This window comes from Ziziphus jujuba, chromosome 5 (assembly GCF_031755915.1).
Source record: "Ziziphus jujuba cultivar Dongzao chromosome 5, ASM3175591v1".
Taxonomy (NCBI): Eukaryota; Viridiplantae; Streptophyta; class Magnoliopsida; order Rosales; family Rhamnaceae; genus Ziziphus; species Ziziphus jujuba.
The window spans coordinates 6,282,392-6,301,984 of record NC_083383.1 but is presented as its reverse complement, the minus strand read 5'-3'; the positions used below and the strand labels follow the sequence as shown (position 1 = coordinate 6,301,984).

General features: G+C 29.8%; 3 protein-coding genes across 4 annotated transcripts; all 3 read left to right on the top strand.

Annotated features, from left to right (window-relative positions):
• Positions 1–656: 656 nt before the first annotated feature.
• LOC132799113 ((S)-coclaurine N-methyltransferase-like) lies at positions 657–3,242 on the top strand. Of its 2 annotated transcripts, none has more exons than XM_060817033.1 (8): positions 657–927; positions 1,321–1,429; positions 1,535–1,759; positions 1,909–2,008; positions 2,109–2,219; positions 2,360–2,464; positions 2,659–2,717; positions 2,855–2,894. In XM_060817033.1, the coding sequence occupies exons 1-8, from the start codon at positions 690–692 to the stop codon at positions 2,859–2,861; spliced, it is 954 nt and encodes a 317-aa protein (XP_060673016.1). In that variant the 5' UTR covers positions 657–689; the 3' UTR covers positions 2,862–2,894. The 2 variants fall into 2 exon arrangements, with proteins under 2 accessions (XP_060673016.1, XP_015884429.3); XM_016028943.4 differs by lacking the exon at positions 2,855–2,894 and adding an exon at positions 2,915–3,242 and having other exon boundaries at positions 663–927.
• A 351-nt stretch (positions 3,243–3,593) lies between these two features.
• LOC107420078 ((S)-coclaurine N-methyltransferase) lies at positions 3,594–6,896 on the top strand. Its single transcript, XM_060817082.1, is given in 5 exon segments — positions 3,594–3,614; positions 5,357–5,534; positions 5,637–6,030; positions 6,366–6,465; positions 6,549–6,896. Coding segments are annotated over 5 exon segments (834 nt in total). The 3' UTR covers positions 6,690–6,896.
• A 2,632-nt stretch (positions 6,897–9,528) lies between these two features.
• Positions 9,529–12,126, top strand: LOC107420043 ((S)-coclaurine N-methyltransferase). Its single transcript, XM_016028901.4, has 8 exons — positions 9,529–9,883; positions 10,028–10,151; positions 10,265–10,489; positions 10,658–10,757; positions 10,886–10,996; positions 11,140–11,244; positions 11,472–11,530; positions 11,668–12,126. The coding sequence occupies exons 1-8, from the start codon at positions 9,658–9,660 to the stop codon at positions 11,858–11,860; spliced, it is 1,143 nt and encodes a 380-aa protein (XP_015884387.1). The 5' UTR covers positions 9,529–9,657; the 3' UTR covers positions 11,861–12,126.
• Positions 12,127–19,593: the final 7,467 nt, after the last annotated feature.

Genomic DNA, 19,593 nt, shown 5'->3' with positions numbered 1-19,593 from the left:
AGGGATCATGCGAATGCCAAAAATTTAAAATAAAATTTATTATTGGAAATCAATTATACATTTGTTAAAAAAAACAAAAAACAAAACATACGAAAAATCCAAACCTTCGGCTTTTAGAGCGTATCAATACCAGTCAGTTGAAATTATTCTCAAATTTTGATCCCCTTCCATTTTGAAATACCAAATAATAAAGGTCAGGGTCGTTTATCTTCAAATTAATTTCCCAACTATGCATCATGCTTTCTCACATAATATGTTCTCCACCTCTGAATAATAACTATTTTTCTATTCTAGACAATCAAAAGTAAAAGAAAACCGATGCACAAGTAGAATATATAGAGCTGATAATCGGTATCGATCGTTATTCATTTATTTATTTTAAATAAGCTTATACCAGTATTGATTGGTATTGCTGATAAAAGAAATTCGAGAGATAGTGATTTCTCTCTCATTCTTTGTTTCAATATTATTCTATTTTTAAGTTTTATCTGCACGCATATTCCAAACCCACTTAAGTGGACAAAACGTACCAGTTACACTTCGAAAATAACTGTAGCTGGTGGGGCTGTAACCTATATTGGTTTGGTAATATTCTCCACCATTAATTTGATGTGGGCTAGCTTTTCCATGGAAACAGCACTGGGATATCAGTTGGTTCATTTGGCGCTATAAATACCAGTGTGACAGCTATGGAGGAAAACCAAACGAAACTAAATAAAAGAAAAGCCATGGAATCAACAATTTATAGGATTCTACAGGGACCCTACGATTCAACAATGCGGCTGGTGTTAACTTCACTGCAGCGCAACATTGTACCCGACGTCATCATAAGAAGGCTTATACGCATGTTGTTGGCCAGTCGTCTTCGCCATGGTTATAAACCTTCATGCCAACTGCAACTCTCTCAACTCCTCCAATTTGTACGCTGTAAACTCTCTACTCTTACTTAATTGTATTCACACACTTTAAGTGCTGGTTTGTTTTTTTCCTTTTTAAATTGTGTGTAGTTTGTTACTTTAATAATAATATTATTTAATAGATTATTAATATTAGTTGATAGTAATTAGATTCTGTTAATTATAAATGCAACAACATATATATATATAAATAGAAAATGAAGTACAATTTATTTAATTTTTTCTTTCATATTTGTTGTTAATTGATATGTCTAATAAATTCTAACTACCACTGGATAATACTAAAAAACAATTTAGAAGAAGGAAAAAAAAAAAAAAAAAAAATCTGAATATATCAACAAACGGCACCTTATAAGTTTCGGTTCTCTACTGCTAAATGTGTATGTAAACAATTGTCGCACAGCTCTCAAAGAAATGCCTATACTCTTGAACACGGATCAGCCAACGTCTGACCCTTATGAATTACCACCATCTTTCTTCAAGCTGGTGCTAGGAAAAAATCTCAAATTCAGGTACTTCATATGATTAATGTTTAATGTGATGATTAAATTGAATCCAAAAGCTGTTTTTTTTTAAACTCTCATTTGTTCCTTATCATATTATATCCAAAATTACAGTTGCTGTTTATTCAAAGACAAGACCACCACCTTAGAAGATGCAGAGATAGCAATGTTGGAGCTCTACTGTGAGAGGGCCCAGATTAAAGATGGTCAAACTGTATTAGATATTGGATGTGGATGGGGATCACTCTGTTTGTTCATTGCACAAAAGTACAAAAACTGCAGAGTTACCGGGATTACCGATTCAACATTGCAGAAAACGTCTATTGACGAGCAGTGTAGGTAATGTTTGATGCACATATATCAGCTTAATTATTTTGAGATTCTAAATAGATATTTTTGTGGAAGTTGTCTTTGAGTTTGGGTTCGGTTCTTGCATGGTTGCGTCTTGGAAATGACTCAGAAAACACTTCTTTCTTACCATTTCTCAGGGATCTTAAGCTAAAAAATGTAGATATCATCGCTGCAGATGTTAGTACATTGGAAATGGAGGCATACTATGATCGGATTTTTTCTATTGGAACATTCGAGGTACATAGTTAACCTTAGCTCTGTGATTAATTGGTATAATAATTCTCATGTATATTGTTTCCTTAATTTGGTTGAAGAACTGGTTTTGGTGGTTGAACAGCATATGAAGAACTATAAAGATCTTCTTAAGAAGATATCAGGGTGGATGGAACAGGATGGTCTTTTATTTGTTGATCATATCTGCCATAAAATATTTGCATACCACATGGAGGTATACATTTTTCATTGTCTAAGTAGTGTGTATAAATATATAGGATAAAAAGCATAGCCATTTACTTTAAATGGAAACTTCATCAAAATCAAAAATTAATTTACAAAGTGGTTTTTGGTCCTTTGTGTGTGCAAGTATAGAGAGTAATAGAAGATGATTGGATCAGTAAGTATGACTGGCTCACCAAGAACTTCTTTGATGGAGGATGTACGGTGCTTTCAGCAGGTCTACTACTTTATTTCCAGGTGCTCATATTTCTACTTTCCACTCTCAAGCTTGTGATATATTTTCTAATTATTTCAAAAATCATAACTAATCAAAATGATAATTACATAAACTTTAAACTACATGTATAAATGTCTAAAAATATATATGGGGTTCAATAAGTTCAACTCTTGCTTAATTTAGAATGATCATACTGGTGATAATTTCGCTGCAGGATGATGTTTCTGTAGTAGATCATTGGCTTGTGAATGGGAAGCATTTTGCTCAAACAAGGTAAGAGTACAATGCTCTATAAATTGACTTCAATTGAAGTTAACTAAGAAACATCAATGAATTCACTGAGGAGGGAGGTCTGCTCTAGTTTAACTCATACTCACAGAAACACTTTGATTGGTTTTACATGCATGCAGTGAGTGATAAATTATAAATTAAAGAGATCTCTAAAAAGTAAAAACCAATTTATGTTGCAGTGAAGAGTGGCTGAAAAGAATGGACCAGAATATTTCTTTCATAAAACCAATAATGGAGACGACTTATGACAAGGATTCAGCCGTGAAGTGGACAGTTAATTGGAGAACATTCTTTATATACAATACTGAATTATTCGGATACAACAATGGAGAAGAATGGATGATTTCTCATATCTTATTCAAAAAGAAATAAAGCAACCAAGGCTAGCTAGCGGGCTTCACTTCAATCTAAAAAAGATGGCCAAAAAAATAAAATAAGAAACAAGCTAATATACAAACCATCATCTCTAATAGTTTTTTTTTTTTTTTTTTTTTTTTTTTTTTTTTTTTTTTTTTTTTTTTTAAATATAAACCAAGTTTGTATGCTAGTTTACTTTATGAAACTATTTACTGAATAAATAAAGAGGCTTAAATATTTCATCCTTTTTAGACTTTTAAAGGCATTATTAATTTAAGAAGAGAAGCGTATGGGAAAAGCGGGATCTATTTTGTCAAACCAAAGAGCAAATCGAAAACTTTATCGCCTTGAAATGGCTCCGTAATCTAATAGTTTCCTTTTCTTACCAAGCTCACGATGAAAACAAAAAAACACATTAGAGATGTAATAAACTGTATCGTAACCGCAAAATTAATTGGTTGAGAATTCAGTTTAAAATGGTGATGATTTTGTTGCGGGATGATGTTTTCGTTGTCATCATTGGTTTGTGAATGGGAAATATAATGCACAGACAGGGTAACGGTAGGTTGTTGATCTCCTTGTATCTTGTTAGTGGTAATAAAAAACTTAGGTGTCATTTGCTAACATAGTTGTTTTTTAGATTTTGTTTTTTATTTTTCTTTACTTAATTGTGTATAATTTATATACATTTATATGTGTGTGTGTGCGCACTTTCTTATTTATATCAAATCACTTATACATTTATATCAAATTAGCTTATATAAAATAATAAACTCATTTAGAATGATTATATTTCATATATTTATGCCACATGCAAACTCCCTTATATTCAATTTAAAAAATTAATAATATCTCCATCCAAAAGCCATTATATATATTTAATTCGACTTTTTATTTTTTTAATATATTAATTCACTGATTGAGTAAAAGGGTCCAAATTCTAAAAGAGTATGGCTAGGGAATTGTTTGTGGAGACATGATAAGATTGAAGGGAAAGACAGAGATGGGAGTGGGAGACAGCAAGGGAACAGCTCATTCTAAATTTCTCACTAAAAAAGAATGTAATATATATATATATATATGTATATATTATCTTCTCAAGAAAATTATAATCACACATTTTATCCAAAATAATAAAAGTAATAATAATAACACATCTACTGTGTCAAAAATAAAAAAATAAACCTTCGAAATCCACTGGCTTTTAGTGGGTATCAAAACCAGTTAAAAGATCCTCAAATTTAAATACCCTTCCATTTTGAAATATCAAATGTTGCATGTGAGGGTGGCTCGTCTTCAAATTAATTTCCCAACTACGCATCATGCTTTGTCACAGAATATATTCTCCACCTCTCGATAATTATTATCATTATTTTCTAGAGAAACAAAAGTAAAAGTTAACTAATGCACAAGTAGAATATATAAAGCCGACAGTCTGCATCCTCCTTTGATTAGTAGAAGAAAAGAATTTAAGGCTCTAAACAATCCTAAGACATATATCATCTTAAATGAAAATTTTCTTTAAAATTTAAGTAAAATTACACTGTTAGTTACTATTGTAAAAGCTTGTTTGTTTCCGATTGCCGGATATTTGACCTCATACTCAGCCAACCACTCCAATTATATAAGTTATATATATTTTTAATATTTATGAATTTCATTTACAAAAGAAACCTGTAAACCTAATCTTTCATTTTTTTGGCAGCCGCCACCCACTAACCCTTCATTCCTGCCATTCTTTAATTAATTGACATGTGTATTCTTTTTTCGACATCGAAAAGGCTGCACTTTCCTGTGTTTTTCACCGTTTGTTCCCTTTTCGATTGTTGCATAACATATCGTATTAGGTGAAGAAAAGTTTCAAAAGTAGTGCATGCCAAGTTCAAATGTTATTAATAATAATAAAAAAATAAATAAAACAAACAAAACAAGACAAAACAAAAAAACAAAAACTAGTGCCCAAATTAACCGACCTTAAGCAAACACAGAAGCAAACGCTTGAATTTCTTTCACCGTTACCAATTCAATTTGAGCTCTGCGTTGCTGATCGATCCTCTAAAATTTAAGGGCACAGGCACTCCGCTTTCCTAGGCATTCCCAAACCCAAAATTCAGCCTTTTTATACCTCAAATTGAGGGGACTCTGCTCCGTCCATCTATCCATAGTCCATTTGTGAAGACCAAAATTTTCGTTCCGCTGGGCTGCCGAGAAGGAGAAATTGGAATTAGCAATAATAATAATGATAATAAAGTATAAAGTATTAGATTCTACAAGCACCGCGCGATGCAACCATGAGACTCATGCTAAGTTTACTGCAGCGTAACCTTTTACCTGACGCCCTCGTTAGAAGCCTCATACGGAGGTTCTTAGCCAGTCGGCTTCGCTACTCTTACAAACCTTCATGCCAACTCCAACACTCCGAACTTCTCCAATTTATACATTGTATATATATATATATATATACATCTATATATTTAGCAACTCCATTATATTCACATTATACATATGTAATACATTCACTGAATCACTCTGCTTAATTTACAGCACTGAAAGAAATTCCTATGTCACTTATTAATATAACCGATCAGCGCGCCAACATTATGGTCTCTGGAGACAATATCAAATTAAGGTTTTCTCATTCTTATCATCTACCATACATTATTACTATCATTTCCTACTAATTCTCATTTTTGCTGATTCTTAATAAATGCAGTTGTTGTTACTTCATCAATAAGTGAAGCACCTTAGAGGATGCTGAGGAAGCCATGTTAAAGTTGTACTGTGAGAGAGCCCGGATCAAAGATGGTCAAACCATTCTGGATGTTGGATGTGGACATGGATCACTCTGTCTCTACATTGCACGAAACTATAAAAGCCGCAGGGTTACTGGGATTACCGATTCGACATCACAGAAAGCATATATTGATAAGCAGTGTCGGTAGTATCATTTTATACATACTTATCTACCAAATATGCCTCTCACCTCAATTTACCTTGATATTTTCATTTAGTTTCGTTAGATATTGGATTTCAGCAACTTAATAGTTATTAATTAATACAAATTAAACTTAATTTGCATAATATGTCCATGACTTTTTTATTATAGCATAACATTAATGGAAATAATTGATGTACTATGCGACCAATTAAATAAAAATATTTTTAACTTTGCTTATTTCCAAGAAATTTTAATGTAATATATTATCATTGAGTTTGGCTTTGCTCTTACAAGAAAATGAACCACAAAGCACTAATCTTCTTACCTTTTGATAGGGATCTTCAGTTACAAAATGTAGAGATCATCGCTGCATATATTAGAACATTTGAAAATGAAGCGACCTATGACCGAGTATTATCGGTCGAAATGTTTGAGGTAAACCCATTTAAGCTATATGCGGTAAGTAATGTTTTCTCATTGTTTACTTAGTAGAAGAATCACGTTTTGTTGTTGCACAGCATATCAAGAACTATAAAGATCTTCTCAAGAAGATATCAGGGTGGATGAAGCAGGATAGCCTTCTATTTTTTCATCATATGTACCATAAAACATTTGCCTATCATTTGGAGGTGCCCTTCATTCATATTGCTAATTTTTAAATGGAGCAATAGTTAAGCAGTACTATTAACTTAATACTTCAAATGAGAAATGCATAAAGAACAAATTTAGTAAAATGGCATTTCTGGCCCTTGCCTAAATATACAGAGACTAATTGAAGATTACTGGATTAGTAAGTACGATTGGCTGACCGCAAATTTCTTTGGCGAAGGTGTAATGCTTTCGGCTGATCTACTGCTTTATTTCCAGGGGACCTCTAAACTTTTGATCGCTCCCAAGATTCTGACTCTAGACTATTGAAAGTGAACTAAAACTCAAGATCTATTACTGATACTGACAAAAGAAACTATAACTAAATTATAGAAATAGTTAAGAATTTAGTTTATTAAGTGATTTGATTAGTGCTGTGAGAGTATCTAGGTGACAAATTTCCTGCAGGATGATGTATCTGTATTGTTGATCACTGGCTTGTGAGTGGGATGCATTATTTGCGGACAGGGTAAGAGTGAACTACTTTATAAATTGATTTTTCAATAATTAGCAGAAATGTATTCAAAGCTTCTTATTAGGTTATGCATTGAGTGCCATAAATTCTGAAAAAAATCCGGAAACCATTTCACTGATACAGTGAAGAATGGCTCAAAAGAATGGACCGCAATTTGCCTTCCATAAAACCAATTATGGAGTCAACTTATGGGAAGGATTCAGCTACGAAGTGGACTGTCTACCGGAGAACATTATTTATATATATTGAAGAAATGTACGGATACAACAATGGAGAAGAGTGGATGCTTGCACATTACCTATTTAAATAGAGATGAACAGACAAAAGCTCCATTCTGCGACTAGTGGTTTTTATTTTAGAGAGAAATAACTTGTATGTTAGTCTACTTTATAAAACAATAATTGTTCTTAAAACTCCATTTTATTTATGCATATCAAAGTACGAATGATTTCAACCAATTATTTCAAATAATATTATTGTTAACAGACGAGAAGAGTAAACTGATCTATTTTTCTTTTCAAAATGAAAACATGACAGAAAATATAATTATATGGTTATAGCTGTTGCCTATTCATGATAAAATCCCGTTCTGTCTTGATTACCATAGATAAGAACCCTTTCTTATAACATAATTGCTTTTCAGCCATCAAAATCTTTCCAATGCGTAAAAACTTTAATAAATTGGCAATAATAAAAATACCTAGACTAATTAAAGCCGTCAAAGTACACAATGTTTAATAAAGCAACAAAATTTTGCAACCTATCAATAATCACTAGTATGATATTTTCATTCTCTGCAAATACTATTGGAAATCTCTAGATAATTAAGGTGGCAGGCCATTCTTCCAGTCTTTTCTTCTTTGACAGCGACGAGGTTCTTCTATATATAATTGAATGTTAGGTAGAGTGTATGCTAGCTTTATCGTCAATAATATCAACCTCTTTGCAATATTTTTCATTTTGAATGATCTTTTTTGGAGAAATTAAAGATTTGCATCCTCTTTTAGGTGAAAGAAATTTGAGCATGGTGATAGAAAGCTTGATAATGCTGATCATATTAATTGGCATAGATAAACCTTTGCTTGTACAGCTATTAGCTCTTTTATTCTTTGTGTGACACCTGTACAGATATTTTCTACAATAGTCTTTTGTAATTGTATAACACAACTCACTTTGTGTTCTCCTTGGTATAAGAGCCTCTGTCACAGAGCTCTTTTGAATCCTTATGGCATTTTGCTGGTGGAACTCCGATTAATACTCTTAGTGAAACTTCTTCTACTACCAACCCCCAAATTTCAATCTTCAGCTGGGCAAAAATCAATCTAATGGTACAGATCAGATTTTTTTCTCAGTTTCAACTGCTGCCAACTTTTGCGCTCTTAATCTTAATTCCACCTTCTCTATTAAACTTGACAGCAGTAACCGTCTTCTTTTGAAGCTTTCTTTCACATAGTAAGAAAATACTAATATGGATTAGCATTGATGATTAAAAAAATTGGAATTACAATATTCCATGCCATTCAGTAGTTAACTTTTTGGTCTATGCGTGTTTAAAAATACGAAATGAGTATGTCCGATAAGACAAAAAGAAAGGACAGCAAATTTACCAATAAATAAATAAAATAACAGAAGGATTGATGAGACATAAGAGTAACCGAGTAAGAGATCTGGACAGGCAATCTTCAACTTGGTTTTTAACTTAAAAATACTATCTGTCTTTCTTCCCAAAAGAATAAATAAATAAATAAATAACAACAACAACAACCATCCAATTAACATAGTTACCTTAAAAACACAAAAATGAAAATTATCTAAGGAAAAAATAAAAAATTACATACACAATTGTTATATGGAATATAATTATATGATGCAAGAAATGACAAAAATCACAAATTTCATAAAATGACACCACTGACACGGTATTAATAATGCCGACACGATACCATTATGGCTGGTGGGGTATTCAGGTTAGAAAATGTTCTCCATTATTGGTAGTCACTTACATATGGGTGTATCGTTACACTTGACATTATAAAATATAATATAATCCTGAGACATATATCATTTTAAATGAAAATTTTCTTTAAAACTTAATAAATCATGAAGAAGAATAAAAATTAAAGAAAAAAAAAGAAAGTAAAAGCATGAACAAAAACCATGAAAATAAAAATTAAAAAAAAAGAAAAAAGAAAGTAAAAGCATGAACAAAAACCATGAAGTTTTTCCCTAAAAAAATGAAAATTCGTTGAAAAGAATTTTCATATAAAATTCAATCAATGAATATTTTTAAAAATCTTGCACATTGTATAATCATAAACATATTTATTTAATTATATATCCACTCAGGGCCCAAGTCCCCAAAAAAAGAAAAAGGAAAATCCGAAAAAGCATTGCCTCTCGAATATTCCTATCCTTATCTATCCAATTCTATATAGCTTTGTATAATTGCGAAATATTTGTGCTATTAGTTTTGTTTTTGTTTCTAGTGAGTAGGCGGAAGTACCATGCGTATGTCTGGAGCGAATAGTAATGCAACCATGTCCATGAATGGAATATTTGAAGCACCACGCGATGCAACAATGAGAATGATGTTAAATTTACTCAACCGCAACCTTCTACCGGACGCCCTCATAAGAAGGCTCATCCGCAGGTTCTTAGCCGGTCGTCTCCGCCATGGTTATGAACTTTCATCCCAGCTCCAACTCTCTCAACTCCTGCAATTTGTTCGCTGTAATTTAATTATATACTACTACTTTTTTCTCTATTTCTCTCCTTTTTTTATTTTTATTCTTCTTTGTATTTTTTATTTGATGTGCATAATATGATGTATATATATATATATATATGTACATCTCTCTGCCCTGCACTGCACAGCTTTGAAAGAAATGCCTATAACCTTGCGTAATTCTACTACTACTACGGATCAGCCAAAATCTGACACTTATGAATTACCAACATCTTTCTTCAAGCTGGTGCTTGGAAACAGTCTCAAATTCAGGTACAATATCCTTAATATAGATATTAAGCTCTCCTTTCTTCTCACTAATATTTTGACTTTAATATTATTCACTTTCCTTTTTCATATCTTTTTTGTTTCTAATGAGAGTGCAGTTGCTGTTACTTCCCCGATAAGTTAACGACCTTGGATGATGCTGAGAAAGCAATGTTGGAGCTGTACTGTGAGAGGGCTGAGATAAAAGATGGTCAAACTATTCTAGATATTGGATGCGGATGGGGATCACTCTGTCTTTATATTGCACAGAAGTATAACAATTGCATGATTACTGGGATTACTGATTTAATTTCGCAAAAAGAATATATTGATGAGCAATGTCGGTAATGATCCACCTTTGGCGCTTAATTACAATCTCAGATTCTACTTTTAATTTTGTGGGAATTGAATTGTCCTCTGAGTTTGGCTTAAGCTATTCTTGCTTAGTTTAATTGTAGTGTTCAGGAAATTATCCACATAAGCACTAATTAATTTCTTTACATTTATATAAGGGATCTTCAACTACGAAATGTAGACATTATTGTTGCTGATGTTGGCACATTTGAAATGGAAGCATCCTATGATAGAATATTTTCAATTGGAACATTCGAGGTATAGAATATATCTATCTGTACATAAACTGTCCTCAGCCTGGCCTAGCGCGCCATGTGATAGATGTAACTTTGTATATTGTTTGCTTAACTCGGTTGAAGAATTGGGGTTTGTTGTTTAATAACCAGCATATGAAGAACTATAAAGCTCTTCTGAAGAAGATATCAGAGTGGATGAAGCAGGATGGTCTTCTGTTTGTTGATCATATCTGCCATAAAACATTTGCATATCCTTTAGAGGTACACTTTCCGATTGCTTTTTTTTTTTTGGATTAAGCAGCACTTAGGCACATATTAACCCATTTTAAATGCAAAATTTACATATACATATATATATATATATATGTATATATTTTTTTTTTCTTGTTCCTGCATAAATGTAGGCTGTAGTTGAAGATGATTGGATCAGTAAATACGATTGGCTCTCCACAGAGTTCTTCAATGGAGGAGGAGTAATGCCTTCAGTAAATCTTCTACTTTATTTTCAGGTGATCGATTTCTACACTTTTCCAACTTCAAAACTAGTGATATTTTAGTTCTGCTCTGAAATTGGAGATTTTTTTTTTTTTTTTTTTTTTTTGGGCTTTTTATCCATAACATATACACATATTGCTAAATTTAAGGTTAAGTTGTGATCATAACTCAGACCGCAATTGATCTGCATAGGTGCATATATACCTAATTTAAAGTTATTATATTCATGATTTTTGTGCAGGATGATGTTTCTGTTGTCAATCATTGGCTTGTGCATGCAAAGCATTTTGAGCGGACAGGGTAAGAATGAAGCACTTAATTGGGAAAAATATTTTCAGTGAGAAAGTGTTCCAGTCCTACCATTATCCCTTGTTAGTTCATACAGTGAGTGCACCAATTCTTTAAGAAATCTCAAAATCATTAAACTTGACTTACAGTGAAGAGTGGCTGAAAAAAATGGATCAGAATATGTCTTCCATAAAACCATTGACGGAGTCAACTTATGGCAAGGATTCAGCTGTGAAGTGGACGGTTTACTGGAGAACATTCTTGATACATACCGTAGAATTCTTTAAATACAACAATGGAGAAGAGTGGATGGTGTCTCATTTGCTATTCAAAAAGAAATGAAGCAAGAAAAGCTTCAATATTTCAATGTGATGCAATGTCAACAGAGAGAAGATAAAAGCAATATATGGCATATCTTTGTTGTTCAAGGAGCTATAATATTACTACGGGCCACTAGTATAACTTTTGCTTAACTTTTCTCTACTAAAATTTCATGTAGTAGGTATAAGAGATAATGACTTGTATTGTATTGTTTGTTATAGTCTACTTTTTCAAAATTATATATGTTCTCTCAATAATAATAATAATTATAATAATAATGGCCTTCACCTGGTGAGCATGCAAAGCACGAAAACCTATTTATAATATATATATATATATATATATTATATAGTTATTTCATCTTTATAAGCCTTGAGGCAGAGCAGGGTAAGAGAAACCTATTTTGTTAAACAAAAAAACAGAGCCAGAGTCCTAGGCATGATATTTCCGAAGCTTTCTTGCTTTAAATTGTACAAAATTTTCTTATAATATAATATATATATATATTGTGGTAAACTGGTAGTTTTGAAATGGTTAAACTATCCGTTTACCTTATCAATCAACTAAAATAAAATAAAATAAATCAATGTCACACGTCATTTGACACCACCACAGTTTACCTTATCAATCAACAAAAATAAAATAAATAAATCAATGTAACATGTCATTTGACACCACCGCACCAACTTATTGAAAGCTTTCAATTTTAATTTCCTCCATCAACAAATAATATATTTTACTCAGTCCAAAAAGAAGAAGAAAAAAAAAATATTTTATTTTTATTTTCTTTCATTAACTAGGCATTTAATATATCCAGCAACGTATGTTCATTGGCCTATTGCACAGGATACAGGAGGTTGCTGATGCAAAGGAACGAAAAAAATTTGTTTTACAATATTTATTTATTTATTTATTTTGTTTATTAAATTTGTTTTGCCATATTTGTATACGCAAATAAAAACCCAAAAGATAGAATGAAAAACCATGTATCAAATAAAGAACTTCAATAATTTCCCAAGGACAAAGTTCAAAGAAAATGAAACTCAAATTCCATCAGAGCGAATTATCCAAACTATCCCCATAACCTCTTTTTATTCACAATTAGAGCCCGAATTTAATACTCCGTATACAATATGGTATTTATGCACTTTTGCTAAAACATGTATGGTTTTAACTTTATCGTCCGAGATGATTCCTCGGTGATTGATCCAGTTATCTGTATAAAGTTTTGCAATTATTTTGTAAACAAGTCCTCACATAATAAACTTTTACCCAAAAAAATAAATAAATAAATAAAATTCCTTGCATAACAAACAGAGTCCAATGAAGTCACTCTCTAACGAAAAAATTATAAAATGACAAATTTTAAATTATATTAAATAAAACTCGATGAGTTCAGTTGCTAAATTATTTTTATCTATATGTAAAATGTTTTGCGGTAAACCCATTTAAGCTATTGGCGGTAGGTATAGTTTTCTTATTGTTTACTTAATGGAAGAATCGTTTTTTTGTTGGACAGGATATCAAGAACTATAAAGATGTTGTCAAGTATGATATCAGGGTGAATTTAAAATATTTAAAAAGTTATGAATTTAAAATGTTGAAAAGAAAAAAAGAAAAGAAGCAAACAAACCAATTATAATGAATGGACAAGCGTGTGGGACGCGATATAAGATTGATACGATGCACACATCTTATCTTATTTATTTCTTTTTATCTAGCTCCTATTACTTTCTGAGTGTCGTTTTTCTGGATGAATAAAAACAAGTGTCTCCGAGTTGATGTCGCACTAAAACTCCTGCAATACGTGACATTATTATTTTCGCTAAGTTAACATCATCGGTGGTTAGCATAGGGTGTCATTGATTTGTCGAATAGCCAATAAGAGAAGAGAACCTGCGACCACCAAGTACCTACCCACATAATTGTCACATTATATGAGGTCTTACACAAGTTTGTAAGTAGGGACTTGGTAGCCTAGGTGAATGCAATTTTTTTTTTTTTTTAAAGAAAATAATTGGTAATATGAGCATAATAAAAATAAGTAATCAGTCACCACCAGTCACCACCAACGCAGGCGTGAAAGGGCAACCAGATTCAAGTCCTCCATAACAATTAATCTTTTTCTAATAAAAATAAATAATTAATCCCTTTATTTTAGGTGGAGGGTGCGTGTTGTATATATATATATATATATATTATATAATTATATATCAGTCAGTCGTTATAGCTTGTCGTTGGAAATTAATTAAGGTGTTGGGCGATTTGTCTTTATATATCCAGCTAAAAATCTATTCCCCCGTGACTTTTTATTTATTTATTATTATTATTATTATTTTTTTATAACTAGAGATTACAAGGTCCCGGACCATTCAATTTTTACTCTATATATCCTTGCAATTAATTACAGCCTTTCTCTTTTATACATAATATCCTTGTATTATTGTTGACCAAAAACATCGATATTGGAATTGAAGTGATCATCTCAGATTATTAGAAATTGGAATTGGATTTGGAATTAGCAGCAGCAATAATAAAGAATATTAATGTATAGGATCTACAGGCACCGTGCGATGCAACCATAAGACTTATGCTAAGTTCACTGCAGCGCAACCTTTTACCAAACGTCCTCATTTACTATGCAAAAATTAAGATCTAGCGACACAATAAAAAAAATACATTTAAAAAAATAAAATCACGACTTTGAAATTAATGCATCAGTAAAAATTTAATAAATAGACGGCGCATCTGAAAGTTGTCGTCGTCAAGAAGTCACTAGAAACAACAACACACGACACATCTGAACAAAATCGCTTTCAATAGCGTGCATATATTTGCTATGAATTGTATTATTTAAATGCTACACTAATAAAAAATTATTAACCAAACACTTATCTATGTTTACATAACAACAAAATTTAATTATACAATATTCTTGTTCAAATATATAATTTGTCACATACAGTTTATTCAAGCAAATCTCATAAATAGTATGTTATGCATATATTTTTTTTGTTTTTCTTTTTTTGTTACAATATCAATATCCGGAAACACATAATCATATTTTAGGTCGCCTATTACCATATATAATTTTTCTTTTTGATTTTTTGTAAATATTAATCAATCTGATTTTCTATCAACTTTAAATAACCAGTGAAAATATTAAAGGAAAATAACTGAGTTGTTCTTTTTGTTACAAGATCGATATCAGGCGACGCATAATCACCTATTGCGTTGCCTATTAACTTATTAATTTTTTTTTTGGTTTTTTGAAAATATTAATCAATTTGATTTTCTATCAACTTTAAATAACAAGTGAAAATATTTAAGCAGCATCACAGAGCTTTTTTTGTTCTTTTTTTTTTTTCAAAAATATTTATATCAGGCAACTCACAAGCATATTTTGGGTCGCCTGTTCCCAATTTATTTATTTATTTTTTTCTGTAAATATTAATCAATCTGATTGTCTTTCAACTTTAAATAACAAATGAAAATATTTAAGAAAAACAACTGAGTTGGAATTTTTTGTTTTTTTTTTGTCACGATATTATTGATATCCAGCGACGCATAAGCACCTATTGCGTCGCCTATTAATTTATTAAATTTTTGTTTTTTTTTTTTTGTTTTTTGTAAGTATGAATCAATCTAATTTTCTTTCAATTTTAAATAACAAGTAAAAATATTTAAGCAGCATCAAAAACCTTGTTTTTGTTTTTTTCTTCTTTTTAAGTTCAAAGATATCTATATCCGGCGATGCACAAGCATATTTTGCGTCGCCTTTTTCTTTTTATTTATTTATTTTCTTTTTACATAAAATATTAATCAATCTGATTTTCTTTTAATTTTAAATAACCAGTGAAAATATTTAAGCAGCATCAAAGACCTTGTTCTTGTCTTCTTCTTTTTTTTGGTTCAAAAATATCTGTATCCAGCGATGCACAAGCATTATTTACGTCGCTTGTTCCCCTTTTATTTATTTATTTTCATTTTGCATAAAATATTAATCAATCTGATTTTCTTTCAAATTTAAATACCTAGTAAAAATATTTAAGAAAAATAAATAAGCTGGATTTTTTTTCCCCATATTGTTGATATCAGGCGACGCATAATCAACTGTTGCGTCACCTGTTAACTTATTAATTTTTTTTTATTTTATGTAAATATTAATCAATTTGATTTTCTTTCAAATTTAAATAACAAGTGAAAATATTTAAGCAGCATCACAGAGCTTGTTTTTGTTTTTTTTTTTTTTAAATATTTGTCTCAGGTGATGCATATGCATATTTTGCATCGCCTATTCCCCTTTTATTTCTTTATTTTTCTTTTTCATAAAATATTAATAAATCTGATTTTCTTTCAACTTTAAATAACCAATGAAAATATTTAAGAAAAATAACGGAGGTGGATTTTTGTTTCCATACATTATTGATATTAGGCGACGCATAACCACCTTTTGTGTCTCCTGTTAACTTATTAATTTTGTTTTTTGGTTTTTTGTAAATAATAATCAATCTAATTTTCTTTCAACTTTAAATAACAAATGAAAATATTTAAGCAGCATCACAGAACTTGTTTTTTTTTTTTTTTTTTTTCAAAAATATTTGTATCAGGCGACGCATATGCATATTTTGCGTTGCATGTTCCCTTTTTATTTATTTATTTATTTTTTTTATAAAATATTAATCAATCTAATTTTCTTTCAACTTTAAATAAACAGTGAAAATATTTTAAAAAAATAACTGAGCTGGATTTTTTTTTTCACCCCCACATTATTGATATCAGACGACCCATAATCACCTTTTGCGTCACCTTTTAACTTATTAATTTTTTTTTTCTTTTTGTAAATATAGATCAATCTAATTTTTTCTTAATTTTAAATAACAAGTGAAAATAATTAAGCAGTATCACAGAGCTTGTTTTTTTTTTTTTTTTTTCAAAAATATTTGTATCAGGCGACGTACAAGCATATTGTGCTTTGCCTGTTACCCTTTTATTTTATTTTATTTTATTTTATTTGTTGATTCTCTAAAAATATTAATCAATCTGTTTTACTTTTAACTTCAACTAACTAGTTAAAATATTTAAGGTGCATAACCGTGCTGGTTTTTATTTTTTTTGCATTATTTGAATCAGGTGATGCATAGACATATTGTGCGTCGCCTATTCCCCTTTTATTTATTTTTTTTTTTGGTTTTCTAAAAATATTAATCAATCTGTTTTACTTTTAATTTCAAATAACCAGTTAAAATTTTTAAGCAGCATAATTGTGCTTTTTTTTTTTTTTTTGCAATATTTGTATCAGGCGACACACAAGCATCTTTTCCATTTTGTGTTTCAACTCTTTTAATTATTTTTAATATTGTTTGAATTTTTATAAAATTGATACATTTAAAACCAAAGTTTATGCAAAACAAATATTACCTTACGTCCTATTTTTACAAATTGGTCTACTATATTTTATATGTAGAAACAAAAACTATTAAATATTTTCACTGCATATTTGATGTTCCAGAAAATCAAATTTATTAAAAAACTAAAAAAACTAAAAAAACTCATTTATGTTGCTTAAATATTTTCACTGGATATTTGATATTGAAGAAAATTGATTAAAAAAAAAAAACTCATTTTATGTTGTTTAAATATTTTCACTGGATATTTGATGTTGAAGAAAATCAGATTGATTAAAAAACAAAAAAAATTAAAAATTCATTTACGTTACTTAAATATTTTCTCTCAATATTTAATGTTGAAAAAAAATCAGATTGATTGAAAAAAAAACCAAAAAAAAAAAAAAGTTGCTAACAGGCAACTCGAAAATATGATTATGCATCACCTATTATCAAATTAAAAAAAAAAACTCACTTATGTTAAATATTTTCACTGGATATTTGATGTTGAAGAAAATTAGATTGATTAAAAAAATAAAAAAATAAAAAACTCATTTATGTTGCTTAAATATTTTCACTAAATATTTGATATTGAAAGAAAATCAGATTGATTGAAAAAAAAAAAAACCAAAAAAAAAAATATTGGCTAACAGGCAACGTGAAAATTATATTTTCGCATCGCCTGTTAACAAATATTTAGAAAACAAGAAAAAAAAATCATTTATATTACTGAAATATTTTCACTAGATATTTGATGTTGATAGAAAATCAGATTGATTGAAAAAAATCCCCAAAAAAAATAAAATATTTGCTAACAGGTGACGCAAAAATATGATTGATGCATCGCCTGTTATCAAATTTAAAAAAAAAAAAAAACTCATTTATGTTGCTTAAATATTTTCACTGATGATTTGATACTGAAAGAAAATCAGCATGATTAAAAAAAAAGCACCCAAAAAAAAATTGCTAACAGGAGACACGTAATAATGAATATGCATCACCTGTTACCATGCTTTTGTACCAAAAAAAAAAAAAGGTTCAGTTAATAAGTTACTTAAATATTTTCACTAGATATTTGATATTGAAAAAAAATCAGATTGATTGAAAAAAAATCAAAAAAAAAAATTATTTGCTAACAGGCGACGCGAAAATATGATTATGCATCGCCTTTACCAAATTTTTTTTATTAAAAAAAAAAAACTCATTTATGTTGCTTAAATATTTTCATTAATGATTTGTGCTAAAAGAAAATCAGATTGATTGAAAAAAAAATTAATTGCTAACAGGTGACGTGAAAATATGCTTATGCATCGGCATTTACAAATATTATTAAATATATATATATATATATCTCATTTATGTTGCTTAAATATTTTCACTGGTGATTTGATGTTGAAAGAAAATCAGATTGATTAAAAAAAAAAACCAAAAAACATGAATAAATATCTAACAGGCGCTCTTAATTAAGCTTATGCGTCACCTGTTAGTAAAATTTTAAACAAATAAAAAAAAGAAAAAAAACTATATCATTTATTTTGCTTTAATATTTTCACTAGTGATTTAATGTTGAAAGAAAATTAGATTGATAAAAAAAATAGAAAAACAAAAAAAATAATGTTTAACAAGTGACGCGTAATAATGTTTATGTGTCACCTATTAGCCTTACGAAAGGGTCGCCTTAAATTATCTAGCGACCCATGTATCATTTAATGCGTCGCTTCTTATTTCAAAAGAAGAAACAATGTAATCTATTATTTTATTTGAGTTCAAATAAACTATCATTGATAGCCAAAAATATGAAAGTTCAACTCGTTGAACATACTTACATCGAGCAATTGGACTATGGGTCTTTGTTGCGTTAGATCAATTTACAATTGTTATATCCTATCTCAAATTATGTCGTGAGATGTGTTTTTATGTTTGTGTATACACATATATGTGAATAATTGAAAAGAGCATTGACAAAACTATTTTCTATTTTTAAATCAATTGAATTGATGCTCATTGGAATGCTATGTGAAAATATTTGTAGATGAAATTTAAAAAAAAATAACTAAAATTAAAAAATAAATTTTAAATACTATTGGATAAGGTGACCCTTTTATATGTAACTGCATCGTCTGTTCTTGAAGAGACATGACAGTATCATTTATGAGATTTGCATATTTTAATAGCAAATGCAAATTTTAAACTCAAATAAAAAAGTAAAAAAAAATCCTATTTTAAGGGTATAAAATCTTATATAAATGAACAGGCGACGCTATCTGAAGACAATGCGTCGCTAGTTTATCTAGTTTCTTAAACAAAAAATTACAATTTTAGAGTTATTGCCAAAAGTTTAAGAAGGAAATACACAGTACTTGGAGA